The following is a 17,284-nucleotide window of genomic DNA, read 5'->3' as shown; positions in this document are numbered from 1 at the left end:
GTTGGTATGTGTATATATTTGTTTAGTGCACTGACCACATGCATACATTTTGAGATAATTACTGTATTACCTCTGCCAAGAAGGTTATGTTTCCACCTGTTTGGATTGTTGGTTGGTTGGTTGATAATTGGTTGGTTGGTTGATAATTGGTTGGCTAGCTGGTTGACGGTTGGTTGGTTGATGGTTGAGTACAAGTTGATGCGAATCCAAATAAAAATCTTGATCTAACAGATTTAAATTTTATTTGATATTGAATTAGACTTGATTGAATTTAAGGGGACTGTTGGGCCTTGCCGGAGGTATGCGCTCTACTGAGTGCCATTCTAGTTTAAGATGAAACTCATCATAGCAACAGAGCAAGTGTGAGTGCATCCACAAACAAACATTTGCTCTTTCATGTTTGTCCAAATAGTGTGATTCACTTTGGTGTACTGGTTTGATTTAGCTTTCCTGTTGAATATATTTATTTTTTGTCTGTTTTTTTTTCTTTTACTGGCAGTAAAGGATTTGAGAGGGGTCTCTGTACTCAACCCCCCTCAAAGTTACCCCCCTCCTTACTTAACATCTGCAAGGTGAGGGTTCGCACAGTGCGTACACATAAAGTCTGTGCATGAGACTGGCTCACTTGCCCCTGGTGGAGTTACACAGTGACAGGATTCGGATCAGTCATCACCTCATAAAGATACTAGCTCTTTATTAGCATGACAGAGCTAATAGTCCTCTTCTCAAATGTGCTCCACTTAGAACCATGCTGCAGAAGATACTCAGTGTAATTATATAATTCAAGAATGTGTTGAGTTGTAAGTGATGCGGAGAGAGTTAATGGGAGAAAACGAGGGGCAGTGGGAGGGAGCAGTGCAGCAGGAGTAGGAGGCGGGGGGGCATGGGTGGAGAGGCGAGGAACAAGCAAGGGCTTATGTGCTTATATTATTCTAATCTCTGAGGCCAGGTCCAATATAAGCAACATGGGAGTACTGACCATCACTTCAATCACAGCAGGATCAATGCCTTCTCTGTTTCAGCCTTTGCCATTAGACATTTCATTAAATCTGAATCAATAAAAGGTAAATAAATACGCAGACTTCAGCATCACACATTTTCATCTTGGGATTACTTGAGTGCACCATCAGCAGCCAACAGCAACAGCACATTTGAAAAAGTGGTCTTCTTTTTACTGAAGCCATCTCGAGGTAATCAATGGCTTGTCATGACCAAGTGTCGACTTCTGCTTATGATTTCAATCAATCAGGAGTCACAGTATGAGAATTAGTTATTGCTCAGGCTGTGCAACACAATAAAATGCAAATATTCTCTTTACAAAGACAGATTGACGGTGGCGAGTGAATGATAGATCTATATTTTCTTACAGATCTGCGGATTGCCACAAGAGATTTACTGTAAATATTCCACAAGTACACGCTCACCTCCTCAGCATCAACTGTGAAAGCGGCTGGGGAATTGTGAAATGTGCTTGTACGACCAGGTGTATTTTGTTAGGTGTGCAGTAGCTGTAGTTGCTGAAGGTGTGTCTCTCAAGCCATTTTTCCAAAGGCCAACACAAGGTCAGCGGTTTGAGGGTGGTCTAAGGTGCAGAAAGGAGTGTAATGAAGGCGGAGCTGTTCTCGGAGGCCGCCAGCAGATGGAGGCACTGATGGAGTGGGACCACCCACCCAGGAGTCCACGCTACAGCGACAATTACTCTTTATTTTTCATGTCAATATCAATGTCTGTTGTAAGGTTAGGCCACTCTTACAAAAGACATTTTGACATGTCACAGTAGGAAAATAACAGATGTAAATAATGTGGTCGATTGCTTCATGGAGTTAGGTTTCTGAAAGCAATGAGCACTCAGAGAACAAAGTGACACAAAACAGAATTTAGTTCAGCAGTGGTCCCAAGTGTAATGATGCACATAAATGGGTACAATCAGGAACAAAAACTTACACAAAGCTTGATAAGAAGGAAGCACATGGAAACAAGGAGGTAGTTATAAAATGTTGGTTACAAAACAAATGGGATGAGCAGACAATGGAAACAGCCTGCCTCAAAATGAGTCAAGGTCAGATAAAACTGCTATGTTCAGGGTACAGGGTGATATCAGAATGGAACTAGAGGAGAAAAACTTTTCACAACAATAAATTGATTTCAAGGTCCTATTATGTTTGCTGGCTCATTGTCAGACCATCATAGCTTACAGGAACACTTGAAAAGAACGAGGGCATTGTTCGCCATCGCCGTCATTAAAAGCAACACTTGTGCTTATACCTCTATGCCAAGTTATTATGTCAGCTTGTTGTCGTCAAGACCACCTAAACCGGGGCCAAGTCACAACCAAGACCAGATGGTATCAAGACTGAGACACAACTAAGACTTGGAGGGGTTGAGACCAAGTAGAGACCAAGACCAAGGTAGGACAAAGCTGAGTCAAGACCAATGACAGTGCGAGTCCCTCACTGCAGGATACACTTACAATAAAATGGGGAACATGCAAACCATTGGCACTCCTAAAATGTATATGAAGGATCCACATTCATTTGAAAACACCCACAGAAGACAAATGAAGATTCCTCTTCATTCACCTGTTTTATTGCTATATACGTATGTATGTGTAACATGAGTAATGTCTGGATAAAATAATCAACAAGGATTGCAGAGGTGAGACCAAGACCTTTGAAAAGTGGTCTTAAGACTGGTCTTGAGACTGAGGTCTTGGTGTTGACAGATGTACATCACTTTATGCTTCCAGTGTGTCTCTCTCTGCCATCTTTGTCCTCTAGTTGTGTCCACAAACTGATTAATCCACCTCTGACTCAGCTTTGACATAAATCCAGGTGTAAATCAGACATAATGAGAGAGAATGTACACAACCCCTCTCACCATTCACCTGTAAAGCAAGCAGCTTCTTTGCTGTTCAGTCTCAGACTGGCTCAGTGCAGCATTAGCTGTTCATCTAACATTTCTACAGACCAAAAAAAAAGAAAAACAGAAAAACTACAATATTTACCTATTTATTGTGTAATACATTGCAACACAGCTGGTATGTACTGTATACTGGCTGTCTTTCAGTATCAGAACATGTTGTACTTGCCAAGAAAAACATGTTAGCTAAATGCATTTGCAACTAAAATATCTTCAGGTATATGTATGTTTTCACTGTGTGGGCTCTTACATACACATACAGTAACATAAATAGAATGAATGTATGTAACTGTAACAGAATATGAGGGAGCTGTTTTTTCAGCATTGGTCAGTTTTTCACAACTGTCATGCAAAATGGTTTTATGTGCTTTAGTAACTACATTAATTAGCTATTTAATGGATGTTACATTTAAACAGTTTCTCCTCATCTGTTGTTGTGGTGTGCATTGAGAATTTCTTAGAACCGCATTCAAGATTAACATAAATATATATTAACTACGGCTTGTAGGCCCATTGGGTGAATAAACTGAAATCTAGGTCTGCAACTAATGATATTTTCATCACAGATTATCTGCCAAATATTTTCAGGATTACTGACTTAATCCTGTAATGTAAATGTGAAAAAAACAAAACATTGTGAAATATACGTATACAATTTCCCAGAGACCAAAGTGACATCTGCAAATAGCTTCTTTTGTCCAACCAACAGTCCAAAACCCAAAGACTCTTCGTTTACCATCATAAAGGACAAAGAAAAGCAGCAAATCCTGGCATTTCATAAACTGGAACCAGCAAATGTTTGACATTTTTGCTTGAAAAATAACTGAAACTCGATTATTAAAATGGCTGGTGATTAATTTTCCTTTGAACAACTGATCGAATAATTGACTGATTGTTGCAGCTGTACTGAAATCACAGCTTGTTGCAGTTCACAGGAACAGCTCATACTTACTCATACAAATTCTAAATCAACAAAGTTTTTTTAAGTTTTCATAAAATAAACCCACTCTTAACTAATGTCAGTGTTTCTTACATTATCTTTACATAAACAAAGCTCCAATGATTTGCAATTTTGCTTTTGCTCTCATGTAAAATTAGGAAAATGTCACTTACGCCCTGTTTGCTCTCTTCTCTTGATATACTTGTCTTCATGTGGTTTACAAAAGGTGGGATGGTGGGTGGTCATTTGGTCAGAGATTCAGAGCCTTCACAGAGCATTCCTTAAATCTGGTGGATATTTGGTCACTTACATAACTCCCACGTAGTTACATCTCATTACTTCCAACAAACAGCCAATTCATATAGCGAGAGGTTCCTGTCCCCCAGAGTCAGCACTGAATACCTGCAGTGTTATGCTATGTATTCCAGCTGAATCATGATTCTCAGACCGGGGCTTTATTCAATCAGAGCTGTGTCTAGGTGTTAGCAAAGTCTGGTATAAGTCCAGTTACATACAGCAGACGCTGAAATTACTGCCGTCAGTCATGCAAAGCAGAATCATGCAGCCTATAGTTGTGTTACTGTACATGAAGAACACCAAAAATGCCAAATGCATGTACTGTTTTATACAGTTTCAAAGCAAAACTGCTATTTCACTGTCATATTAGATATTAGATTGCACACAATAAGTCAATATATCTTTCATGTGTTCACCAAAAATCACTGACTTAATGAATTCACCATGGATATGTTGAGTTGTTAAACCAACCAGCAAAATGTATAGAAAGATGTTTTTATAGAAACATTACAAAACATGAATAAAACAGAAAAGAAACGAAGATCATATATGATACACAAATCTGTGTAAAAATGCCACTCTTTTTGTAAGTCCAATACAAATATTTTCCATAGTGGTTGAGAGAGTGGGACCACTAGGCGTGGAGAAAAAGTGGGGGGGTCCTTAAGTAGGAGCGGACTTTATCACTCTCCTCCTTTCTAGTGGTGGTCCTTTCTCTCACCTCTTTCCTCCCAGATAACATCCAGCAAGTCCGTGTGAGCTTTTCAGATGGAGGGAGCGACACAAAGACAGAGATAAAGCCAAGAACTCAATCATTATTCAGGTAAGTTAATTTTTCATATGTATCTATCAAAGTGGTAACTGCAGTCATCTGAATGAATACACTCCACTTAGATGTCTGTTAATTTTCCTTCATATCATAATGCCTTCATGGTGCATAGCTGAACATATTCTCAGGAGTTTGAATAAGTACATTTATGAGAAAAAGGTCATATTGTTGTATAATATATGCTTTATAAGAACTTAGAGAGTGACACTGCTCTATGCAACGAGAGGTGAACTTTATATGTATTTTTATTGGTTTGTACACATATTGTAGCCTGGTTATACCTACTATAACAACCCTTGTCTAAGCTTTAATTATGTTTCCTCCTATCCCAGCATGACAATTCATAGTTTCACAAACTTTATTTTACCTCAAAAGAAGTCAAAAGTGGTGATTAAATCAGTTAATTCTGCAGCCAATTAGTCAATTAATCTATGCACCCCAGTGCAACATTGGAAAATTGGCTTACTGTGTAGCAAAGCATCTTAATGTGTTTACATGCTGCATGGTTTATTTGATTTTCTACAGATTTAAAGCCAAGGCTGGACGTATTTCTTTTAGTGGTTTTATGAGCTGTGGGTGCAGGAGGATTATGTAACCTTCTGTATAGTGAAAGACGTACTCAGTTCTATACAGTGACGCTCTGTTACCTCTGGTCTCTCCAGCAGACTCTCTTCCCGCTCAGGTCACTTTCTTCCTTCCTGTTTAAAATCAACTCATTTAGATTAGACTTGGTTTGGCAAGCCATTGAATAAACTATTATGGCTGATTGGAACACTGCTACAATTCTTCAACGCATGATTGTTTTTATACCAGTATGCCCATTAAAATAAAGGTTTATAATATCATTTTCCATGAACATTTTGTTCAGTTCTTAGGTGAGGGATATTTTTTTTTACACATGATGCTTAAACTGTTTCCAATTTTTTTTTCCCCTGGCACAAAATTGGTCAAAGAAAGTACACAAAACATTGCCACATAAAAGATACAGGCATCTGTTGTAAGATGCAAAACCTAAGTAGTACCTTAGAAATGTTTTGATATGCTCTCATGCTTCCATCCACTGGAAATGATTCACTCACTGAATCTTCCCCAATATCAGATCACAGCCTAAACTGTTTAGAGAACCTGTAGCTTCAGAAATTGACAAGCGCTACGACTGAATGGTCCCCCAAAATAAGAAAAAAGTAAATATGTGGTTCCTTGCTTTAGCTGTTTATGTCAGGAAACTTTTGAGCAAGGCACGAAACCTGAAATTGCTTCAAGAGAAGCTTCTTTTTAGCCAGTATGTTTTACAAGGGAGCATCAAAGAGTGAATGGGAACTCTGTGAATATGAAGCTGGCTGAAAAAGAGCATGTATGCCCAGCAAAGAGATTAAAAAAAGGATCTAAAATGACTTGGCATAAGATTTCATGCAATAAACTCAGTCATAACTCAGCTCTTTCATTTTTTTCACTTCTAGGAGAGACCTGGCACAATCCTTTTTGCAAGTGGTCAGAGAAATATAGAGGAAGGAGTTCATAATTTTTACAGTAACATACATACAGATCCACCAAAGGCAATCCCATCACCGGCTACTGCTCCTGGCTTAAAATGCTGTTTACTCTAGGACTTCTCCTCCTTCTCACCCCATTTCCCTCCTTTCAATCCCCGACCAATGAGAGGAGAGACTCATCAGGAAGCGACGTGACCAAACCCAATGCCGTTTTCACCCTGTCAAAACCAAAAACCACTGTTGCTCTCGCCAAACAGACCGCCCGCCCAACCCTAAAGCCAAACACAGTCAATCAGACAGTTTTATCCACTACAGCAACCGCCAAAAAAAAGCCCGCCCCAGCAGTAATTCAAACCAACCCACCAGCAGCCAGCGGCACCATCACCAACAAAGACAAGCACACAGCCTCATCCAATCAAACTGTTTTGGTTAGACCCCCTTCTACCAAAGACAAGCCTGCCCCCACAGGAACTCCAAATGTTCAGTCAGCATCCACAAAGTCTGCTTCAGCAAGTGGTGCTAAAACCACCAAAGACAAACTCCAACCTGCAGCCAATCAGACAGTCTCAATTAAATCTCCTTCAACCAGCAACAAAGACAAGCCTGCAGTTCAAAATGTTCAGTCAACATCCAAGTCTGCTCCTGCCAGTGGCACTAAAACCACCAAAAACAAGCCCACGGCCTCTGTCAATCAGACTGTTGTAGCTAAATCTCCCTCCACCACTGATGTGAAGAACTCCAAAGGCAATCAGACCGCCACCAGCAAAGAAAAGCCCGCCCCAACACAACCAATCAAGGTGGTCATCAGCGAAGGCTGCGACTCCAGCAACACTAAGGAGCAGGAGCTGAAGCTGAAGCCTGGCGCTCCTCTGGTGATGACGCACAAGATCAGCTTGTTGCCCGGTGGCTGCACGGGGGGATGTGAGTCTGAGATGACGGCGCTGAAAGAACGTGTGGCACGGCTGGAGAGAGAGATGACCTCCCTGAAGGACAAATGTATGATTCTGTCGTGTTCACCAGATTATTACATTTGACACAAGTCATTAGAGATGTGGATTTAATCATGTCGGTTATTTTTGTTGCTGCCCAGGTCCATGTTCTGCAAGCTGTCCAAATGAATGTAGTGGCAATGGGGAATGTCAAAAGGGGAAATGTGTCTGCCAACAGGGATTCATGGGTCCAGACTGCAGTAAGTGTGCACAAGGAGCTGACTGTCATAAAAGTAAGTGTGAGTCTACACTGTTATGTTGTAGCATTAGAGCAGTGGTGGACTCGGGATGTTTGAGGGGCAGGGGTGATAAAAATAAAAGGGCACCACATGTATGCGGGGTGGGCACCAGTGTAGGGGCGATCAAACCCCCTGAGTCCACCAGTGCATTACAGACACATTTTAAAGTGAGAGAAAGTCATTTTTTACTCAGACTTTGACTAGTTGTAACCTCTGCTCTGCCATTTCAGAAGCTGCCAAAGGAAAGGTCAAGGTAACAGTTGAAACAGTGACCCTGCAGGTGAACAAAGACAAGGAAAACATGCAGGAGAAAACCATCAAAGCAGAGCACACACTCTTCCAGAAGAAGGAGCAAAAGAAGGGGTCTGAAGCCAAAGAGGCCGACACTAAATCCAAAGTGGCCACTAATGCTAAAGCAGGTCCTGTTAAAACTCAATCAAAACAAGAAACTAATGTTAAAAAAACAACTATTAAAGAGTCTTCAAGTGTCACAAAAACCAGTCGCCCAACAGTTGCTCAGGTTCTGTTGAAACACGATGGAAGAAAGCAGGAAGAGGCACGCAAAGGAAAAACAACGGTCCTGACCTCTAAAAAAGTCGTCGGAAAAACCGACCTCAAGCTGGTGAAGGAAGGAACTGCCAGTAAAACATATCCTAAATCTGACCATCTTAAAGACCAACCTCACACCAATGTAACCCAAAGTAACGTTAAGAATGGCACAGCTAAAATTGTGACCATTCTGAACAAGGTCATGGGAACGAACAAAACCAGAGCAGGGAAGGAGAGCTTGGAGCAGTCCACCCTGGCTGAGAAGAATGGTACTCAATCATCTGGACACAAACGAGTCAAGAAGGTCAAAGCAGAGACTACGACCCTGCAATCTGTTGACAACAGAATCGCTGAAGCTGGCAACACTGGAAGAGAGAAAGTTACACAGAAGAGTCAGTATTTAGTGAACGCAACGTTTGCAGGAACTTCAGGCGAGGCTCGAGTTCTGCAGGACAAAACAACTACCCATGGCTCTGTGAGTGCGAAGAAGATGGGAGGATCAGGATTAGGTTCGGTAAAGGTTGTGAACATCTCCTCCTACAGCTTCACTGTCACATGGTCAGCGCCACAAGGGATGTTCAAGAACTTCACTGTGATCAGAAGAGAGCCAAAGACAGAGGGTGACGATGACGACCACGAGGAGTTTGAAGAGGAAGCTCTAGAAGGAGACAAGACCCCCACAGCTAAGAACGTGACTGAAGTCCAGGTACAGAGTGAGAGCACCAACACAACTGCTGCCGCCGGTAAAGCTGGATCTAGAAGCAAAGCTGAAACCAAGAGGATCTCCATGGTGGTCCCTGGCAGTGTACGTTCTGTCGAGTTCAGTAACCTTCGGGCAAACACTGGCTACGTCCTGCACATATATGGTACTGCAGCTGACAGAAGATCGAAGATTCACAGAGTAACGGCAGTTACAGGTAATCAAAGCTGTAATAGATTTGTAATTTTTGCAAAATTTTTCCACTTCTACCATGGAAATGATCAGAACAGTTTTCCTTGTTTTGTCTCACCAGGTCCCGAGCCAGCCACAGAGATGGTTTTCAGTAATGTAACAGAGTCTTCTCTCACCGTTTCCTGGTCCAAACCTAAGACAACATTCTCAGGCTTCAGGGTCACGTACACCAACATTGTCACAGGTCAGAGCAGGTCACAGTTTCCTTGCTTGATGGTCCCATATTATAAAAGTGAGATGTCTTTGCACACAGCCTGTATTCAGAAACTGTGCCTTTAAACAAGCAGCTCTGTTCTGTAAGGTTGTGATGTCACAGCTTTACATTACGTTACATGGGACCTTTAATATCAGTCATCGTGGATCTTGTATTCAGAATTGCTCATTGTTGTTTGTTATTTGTGATGTGTCATCCTTCTAGGGGAGAACCGCTTTGTGACTGTGGACTGGCAGCAATCTTATGTGGTTCTGTCCAAGTTGTCTGCTGGAGCCTCCTACATCATCAGCGTGACTGCTACACAAGGCAGAGCCCAGAGCGACGCCCTCACATCCCTTATCACCACAGGTACACAGTCAGAGAAGCTTCATTTTTGTGTACAGCAACTTTATTCGTCTTTACATGTGAAAACAGCAACAAACACACAATGTATTGTCTCTTGACTGCAGTGCCCGCCCCTCCAACACACCTGCAAGTTGTCAATGTGACAGATACCAGAGCTGTGCTGCAATGGACTCCCAGTCTGGGGAAAGTTGACCGCTTCATCATCAGCTATGAGTCCTCAAAGAGTGAGTGTGGCAACATTACCTAACAGCTAATGACAAAGTGCTAATGACTGAGCTAAGGGTTGTTAACTCTCCTCCACAGCTCCTAATGTGACAGTGACAGTGATGCTGTCTGGAAACTCAGTGGAGCACCAGCTGAGAGGCCTGCAGAGAGGCACCTTGTACACAGTCAAAGTGCTGAGTCAGAAGGACAGTCTCCAGAGTATGGCCATCTCAACTACATTTACTACCGCTAATGGTGAGTAGCGAGGCGGATAAAGGAAACGAGATCAGGTTTGTTTGCATGCTCGAGTCTACAGGGTGGTGTGAACTAAATGCTCATGAATTTTTGTGTCCCTTAGTTGTTAAAGCCGGTGAGGTGGGTGCTCGCTCTGCAGTGATAGCATGGAGATCTTCAACTGTTGTTTATCACAGCTACAGACTGATCTACCAGGTGGCAGGAGAGGAGACAAAGGTGATAATATTCTCTCATTATTAGCACATACAGTATCAAGAAAGAGAGCATCTGCATCAGAGATTAACTTTCTGTGCATTCCTGTGTTCACATTAGGAGGTGATCCTGGATGGATCCATCTCAGAGTATAAGCTGACAGACCTGTTCCCAATGTCACGTTATATTGTTCTGGTACAAGGCGAGAGAGATGGACACTACACATCTGTTATCACCACAGAATTCATCACAGGTATTGAATAAATAATGCAATCCCTGCTGATTTATCTCCTCTATCAATGCTTTATCGTAATTAAGTAATTCATTTTTTTCCATCCCTCAGGCAAACTGCGTTTCCCCTTCCCTACTGAGTGCTCTCAGGAGCTGCTGAATGGAGCTCTGCAGTCAGGAGAGGTGGACATCTACCCACAAGGAAAAGAGGGACGAGCAGCCAGAGTCTACTGTGACATGGAGACCGATGGCGGCGGCTGGACGGTGAGATAAAAAACTGCTGTTATTTCAACCAAACTTTGGACTGAATAAATGGTATTTAGATTATAAATAACAATCTAATGTGTGTTTTTAGGTGTTCCAGAGGAGGATGAATGGAAAGACAGATTTCCACAGAACCTGGAGTGAATACAGCGCTGGCTTTGGAAACCTCAGCGAGGAGTTCTGGCTCGGTACAGATGAAGCAACTTCTTCTTATCACACGTGCAACAAAATGTTTTTTAATTAATCAGCCTAAACCACTCACTCTTCCTTTCTGCCACTATAAGGAAATGAGCTTCTTCATAACCTGACCAGCGTTGGCCCCGTGAGTCTGAGAGTGGATATGCAAGCTGGAAATGAAACTGCTTACGCCCACTATGCCAACTTCTCCATTGCCTCAGCGGAGAGTCACTACACTCTCACAGTGTCTGGTTACACTGGAACTGCAGGTAAAACTGTATAAAGGTTGAATTTTCCTGAACATGTGCATTATATACTTTGAGGGGGATTACTGGGATGACATCCCCTTTGTTAGCAAAGTGACCAAAATGCATTCCCCTAACTAACATGCCATCCCCTAGCACAGACAGAGTTCAGGGGCAAAGGCATCTTTTAGTTCAATATGTAAACCTAGTCTTAGATTTTGAACTTTCTGAAGATTCTATGGCTCCTACTTTACTTTCTGTGCAAAGTGTCACTCTGCCAGCCATGCTCTTATAATGAAAATTAATTAATAATTACGTAACCTTATTCAAAGAGCATGTTTACCTCACAAAAAATTTAAAAACAGCATTAACAGCCAGTTATATTACAATAATTTCCAAAAAAGGTATTTTTTTCATTTTACTTGAAATATCTGGGGGGTCAAATTTGGGTCATGGGCCCCACGTTGGGCACCCCTGCTCTAAATTATACACTAAAGATACTAAATTCTGTACTGTTGTAGCCTATATACTCTATAGAGGAGTGTCACCTTCATAATCAAAGTGACAAGTGTTACAGCTTGCAAAAAGATGCAGATGCAGACACAACAATAGTCAGGTTAAGAAACATAAAAGCAAGCTTTAATAACCTGAGCTGTAGTCCAAAAGTAAAAATACAGGCAAGTAAAAGGGCAGGTAACAACACTGACAAAACAGGCTGGGGAAAATTCAAAAGACTAAAAGAAGAAAAACTTAATAAAGTAAAAACCAGGATGAAACTTAGGTGTACACAGAAGAAGGGCTGGAAAGGAAAGAGACAAAGACAGGAAGTGGAAAGTCACAACAAGATACATGAGGATATAACTACAAAATAAAACAGGAAATAACTCAACAAAAAAACCTAAACCAGTACAACATGGTAGCATGTAGCAAGTAGCATCATGTAGTTGAGAAGGAGCAAGAGGATCATAGAGACACGCTGCTGTCTGAAGTACTCCTGTAATATTCCTGTAACATTTCTGTGATCATTCATCTGTGCTGCTGGAAATACACCGCTTGAGCCTAACACTAACCATCCCACTTATATCAACATATCACACACTGACTGTATTATACAGTAAAAACATGACAATTCATACCACAGTGTCACTGTATTTCTCTGTCAGGTGACTCTATGAGGTACCATAATGGGCGTCCATTCTCAGCCAAGGACAAGGACCCTGACCCTCTGGGGATCCACTGTGCCAGGGCCTACATGGGAGGCTGGTGGTACAAGAACTGCTACAAGACCAACCTCAATGGTCTTTACGGCATCAACAGTAATAATCAGGTACAATTCACACTAATGAACTTTAAACACCTTTCATCTTCTATGATGCAATGCACTGACCAAATATCATCCCCTTTCTGTTTCTGTTGTGATACAGGGAATAGTCTGGATAGACTGGAAAGGAAAAGACGCCTCCATTCCCTTCACTGAGATGAAGTTCAGACCGTCCAGGTTCTCTCCTGCAACTCATGGTTAAATATACATCAGTCTTCATGGGTTCTCCAACCTGAAAACCTTACATCTGACAAAGAATCACAGCAGAAATCCACAAGACGGTGGATCTCACAGTTGCTGCATGTCACTATACAGTGGTTTTGATAGCTGTAATCACCGCTATCAGTGCATTTGATTCAATGTGCAAGATTTTATACATGTTTTGTTTTCTGGAAATATACCAAAGGAGTGGAGAAATGTTTTATTGCATCTTTTTTTGTATACTGTTCTACTGTTCTGCCTGACCCGTCCATTTCAACACAGTTTTTGTTTTGACTCTAATACCTTCCTGTGCACCACCATGGTATGCCACCCCACTACTACTGTAATTAAATATGCACTGTCTCACTCCATTGGAATAAATGTGGCTGATGTGGGTCTGAAGTGTCATTTTTGTGTTTGTTTGTTCTGTACACATGAATTAAAACACCCAAATCCATCGATGGGAAAACAGTTTCTTCATTTCCTGCTCTACAAGGTAAACAAGTGCCAGTGTAGCCGACTGTAATGTCAACTGTGACGTGTTGGTTTGCCCTTCAGCGAGTCCTGACAATGTTTATCAGGCTGTCTCTTGTTAGTGTTGCATTCATCTTAGTATCAGATGCACTGAGCTAAATTGACACTTAGACGTCCTTGATTTTAGTCAAAACACCAACAGGCTTAGAGACTGCTGAGAGGACTGGCAGTATAAATGTGGCCAGCAGTGTGCTGACCAGCTTTCTCAAGTGGGACGCCAGTGAGAGGAGACAGGATGGCAATAGAGATATCAGTGGTCAGTGTCGGAGCTCTGTTCCTGGTTTTGCTGCTGTTGATTATACTGATTTGCAGTTCTGGTCAGAGAGGAACATCTATAAATGGAGACCACAAGGGAAGTGAGTCTACAGGTGGTTATCATCTATTTTGTTGTCTCTATGTTTGTTTCTGATCACACTGGTTGTACAGTAATTATTTTTATGATTTCTTATGATTTGTAATTGTTTCACTTTTGTCTTTCTTTACTCCTTCACCCCAGTAGCTGATTCTGGACTGCTGCAGTATCTCTATCAGTTCCTTCCCGGCTCATCCTCTCCGTCCCTCCCAGGTCCTCCCAGCTTCACCCCCATAGGCAATATGATGGAGCTGACACACGATCACCTGCCAATTCACCTGACCAGTCTGGCACAGCGGTACGGACACATCTACCGCCTTAAATGTGGAAACACAAGTAATCATGCATAATTTTATTATTTCATATTCTCCAATAAAAACAAGCTTTTTAAAGAACATTTTTGGTTGATAGTTGTCTTCAGATGGCCACCACACCAACATCCCTGTGTTTTTTCAGCCATGGTTGTACTTAACAGTAGTGACGTCATCAGAGAAGCGCTGGTGAAAAAATGGTCAGACTTTGCCGGGAGACCAGTTTCATATACAGGTAAACAACTCAAACTTCTTTTTTCTATGATAGTATTCATGATTATTGTATTATTGTTTGTCCTTATGACCTCTCATGGCTTGTATCAGCTGATATTGTATCTGGAGGAGGGCACACCATCTCTCTGGGAGACTACAATGAGGAGTGGAGGGCTCATCGTCGCCTCGTCCACAGCGCTCTGCAGCGTTGCTGCCAGCAGTCACTGCATGATGTGATCGAGAGACAAGCCCTGCATCTGAGGAAGGTACGGAAGACACAAGAGGAACAAATTGTGCACCAGTGGACAATATGGTGACTCATCTAAAAAACAAAATACCAAAGCAAAATGTTGGGGTGTTTCCAAAAAGCAATGTTTGTTGTGTGTTTAGGTTTTGATGGAGTATGAAGGCAGTGCTGTAGATCTCTCGGAGGATTTCACAGTGGCAGCCAGTAATGTCATCACCACTTTGGCTTTTGGAAAAGAAGTGAGTGTCTGTCCTCTCATCGCTCAGTTTGTCCCTCTGAGTATTACAAAATCTGTTTCTCATCAATTAACACTTGTGGATGTGGCAGGCCTGTTTTTGGTTGCCTGTTTGTCTTGAGCTCTGCATTAGAGAAATCTATTCATAATGTGCTGCTCTGTTACTAAACAGTGTATTTCATTGGAAGGTTGTATTCAAATGTAAATCTCTGTTTTCTAGTATGATAAGAGTTCTTTGGAGCTGCAGCAGCTGCACAGCTGTCTGAATGAGATTGTCGCTCTGTGGGGCTCCTCCTGGATTTCTGCCCTGGACTCCTTCCCAGTGCTCAGAGTCAGTAAATATTCATTATCCTGGCTGTAGATCACAGGAAAGACTTGCAAACATCTTCTGAATGGGGTGTCACACATTGTGTAATTTGTTCTCTCAAAGAAATTACCCAATCCTGTGTTTTCCCGTCTCCTGAAAGAGGTGGCCAGGAGAGATGAAATTATAAGAAAACATCTCAACGATTACAAGGTTGGTTGATGAATTGATGAAAAGGGCAAAAATGAAAAAATATTTCAACTATTTTGAAAAACAAACATCAGAGAGGTTTTATTAGGCTAAATTACTCAGATGAGGGATTGCTTGGTGTGGCAAGTCTGTGGAAATCTGAGTTGGTGATCTCCTTTAAGTCTCCTCTTAAGACATTTTTAAGACATCTTAAGACCCAATTTTGCTTGAATTTTAATTAATTATCTTTATTTCCTTCAAAAATGTTTTCCTTTTCCCATTTTTTCATTTAAAACCTGATGTTTTTATGACTTATCTGTTTTATTTTGCTGACTTTGTAACCCAGATTTTGAAAAGTGTTCTACAAATTCAGATTATAATTGTTATCGTAGCAGTCAGGACAATAACTGAGACATGTTTTCCTCTAAAGTCTGTGTCCATTTTTATCAGCTGTTGTTTTGTTTTCTGTGTAGTCACAAGACAAAAAAAATGAGGATGCCATAACAGGATCCCTCCTCCAGGGCCTTGAAAAACAACACAACACAGAGCAGGGAGTGGTGAGTGCATCGAACAGTGAATTCTGAGGAGGATTATTGGAAGCATCCACCTCTTTATTTTAACATATGTTTTCCTAAAACTTCATGAAATAAACTGATAAATCTACTTTTATTTCAGATTAGAGAAGGAATTTGGAATGTAGTATACTGTAAATAATACTTGTAGTGAATGACATCTGTCTTCATGTCCCCAGCTCCTCACAGATGTTCATGTTCACATGGCCACCGTGGACCTCCTCATCGGGGGAACGGAGACCACAGCAGCCTGGCTCAGCTGGACTGTGGCCTTCCTCCTGCACAGACCAGAGGCAGGGCAGAGGCACCTTTTTACATAAAACACCACCTTTACACACCCTGAAGTCTATCTCAGTGTCTCTCCTCTCTACTTTAATCTTCAGGTGCAGACCATGGTGTATGAGGAGATGTGTACAGTGCTGGAGGGACGATACCCCAAGTACAGTGACAGACACAGACTTCCTGTCTTGTGCGCTCTCATCCATGAGGTGCTCAGACTGAGGCCGGTCGCCCCGCTGGCGGTGCCGCACAGAGCCATCAGAGACAGCAGGTCTCACTACATGCACGACAGCCCCAAGATTAGTGACAACTCAACAGAGATAAGATCTATAAGATTAGATATTGTTAAGCCGCCACAGACTCATGTTTCTACAAAATTTCAGTCATGATATTCAGTCCTTAACCTAATACCATGGCTGGAAGCGCGATGAGTTGTGAAATATTACACTTTTTCCAAACTGTATTACCTGCTGTATACACTCTTTTAACTTGACATTGTCACATGTTTAGTATTGCAGGTTATTTCATCCCGAAGAACACGGTCATCATTCCTAATCTGTTTGGAGCTCACCATGATCCTGCAGTGTGGCCCGACCCGTACAGCTTCAAACCAGGTACTGCTCTCTAACTGTGACGTGGGGAGCATTCCTTTCACTCGGCTCAGCACTTCTCAAATAAAATAACTTCTCTCTCTCTCTCTCTGCCTTTCAGAGCGCTTTCTGGAGGGAGGAGGAGGCTCCACACGTGCCCTGATGCCTTTCGGAGGGGGGGCCCGTCTCTGCCTGGGGGAGTCTGTTGCCAGAATGGAGCTCTTTCTGTTCACAGGCTACTTGATGAGAGATTTCCAGTTCATCCCTCCTGAGGGGGAGGCCTCTCTGCCCGACTTGAGAGGAGTTGCTAGTGTTGTGCTCAAGGTCAAGTCCTACACAGTTATAGCACGACCAAGAGCAGTGACTAATCCCTGAACTAGAGGATGTGCTGCCTGTTTAAACATTGGGCAACTGTGTAAAAAGATAAATGTTTTTTGTTTTTTTTACCTGCTGAAGTAAATCCAGATCCTTCACATGTATGTTACTCATCAACGCTTCTGTCTAATTGTCTCTAATGTGTTGGATATACTGATTAAAATGTATTTGATCATGAGTAAATAACACGTTGAGACAGAGGCCAGACAGACCAGTTGAAGAATGAT

The 17,284-nt window shown here is 41.9% G+C and overlaps 2 protein-coding genes across 2 annotated transcripts; both read left to right on the top strand.

The window, feature by feature from the left end:
• Positions 1-7,187: 7,187 nt before the first annotated feature.
• Positions 7,188-13,241, top strand: tnxba (tenascin XBa). Its single transcript, XM_073485819.1, has 14 exons — positions 7,188-7,474; positions 7,569-7,700; positions 7,937-9,172; positions 9,269-9,391; positions 9,626-9,769; positions 9,871-9,990; positions 10,070-10,225; positions 10,329-10,441; positions 10,538-10,670; positions 10,761-10,912; positions 11,004-11,100; positions 11,197-11,358; positions 12,498-12,661; positions 12,759-13,241. The coding sequence occupies exons 1-14, from the start codon at positions 7,354-7,356 to the stop codon at positions 12,855-12,857; spliced, it is 2,952 nt and encodes a 983-aa protein (XP_073341920.1). The 5' UTR covers positions 7,188-7,353; the 3' UTR covers positions 12,858-13,241.
• Positions 13,242-13,895: 654 nt separating this feature from the next.
• cyp21a2 (cytochrome P450, family 21, subfamily A, polypeptide 2) lies at positions 13,896-17,079 on the top strand. The gene is made up of 11 exons (XM_073484603.1): positions 13,896-14,078; positions 14,199-14,288; positions 14,378-14,532; positions 14,657-14,752; positions 14,969-15,079; positions 15,179-15,265; positions 15,715-15,798; positions 15,993-16,106; positions 16,197-16,363; positions 16,603-16,706; positions 16,804-17,079. Exons 1-11 carry the CDS (start codon positions 13,985-13,987, stop codon positions 17,055-17,057), a joined length of 1,356 nt encoding a protein of 451 aa, XP_073340704.1. The 5' UTR covers positions 13,896-13,984; the 3' UTR covers positions 17,058-17,079.
• Positions 17,080-17,284: the final 205 nt, after the last annotated feature.

This window comes from Pagrus major, chromosome 17, assembly GCF_040436345.1.
Source record: "Pagrus major chromosome 17, Pma_NU_1.0".
Lineage (NCBI taxonomy): Eukaryota > Metazoa > Chordata > Actinopteri > Spariformes > Sparidae > Pagrus > Pagrus major.
The sequence above is the reverse complement of the archived record's forward strand: the minus strand, read 5'-3'. Positions and strand labels throughout refer to the sequence as shown.

Excerpts from the sequence above, each read along its gene's own strand:
- tnxba (XM_073485819.1), top strand. The coding sequence starts at position 7,354 with ATGACGCACAAGATCAGCTTGTTGCCCGGTGGCTGCACGGGGGGATGT. Across the intron at positions 10,226-10,328 it reads TACATTTACTACCGCTAATG|TTGTTAAAGCCGGTGAGGTG; the intron begins GTGAGTAGCGAG and ends TGTGTCCCTTAG. Across the intron at positions 10,442-10,537 it reads TGGCAGGAGAGGAGACAAAG|GAGGTGATCCTGGATGGATC; the intron begins GTGATAATATTC and ends TGTTCACATTAG.
- cyp21a2 (XM_073484603.1), top strand. The coding sequence starts at position 13,985 with ATGATGGAGCTGACACACGATCACCTGCCAATTCACCTGACCAGTCTG. Across the intron at positions 14,753-14,968 it reads CTTTGGCTTTTGGAAAAGAA|TATGATAAGAGTTCTTTGGA; the intron begins GTGAGTGTCTGT and ends TCTGTTTTCTAG. Across the intron at positions 16,107-16,196 it reads TCCTCCTGCACAGACCAGAG|GTGCAGACCATGGTGTATGA; the intron begins GCAGGGCAGAGG and ends TTTAATCTTCAG.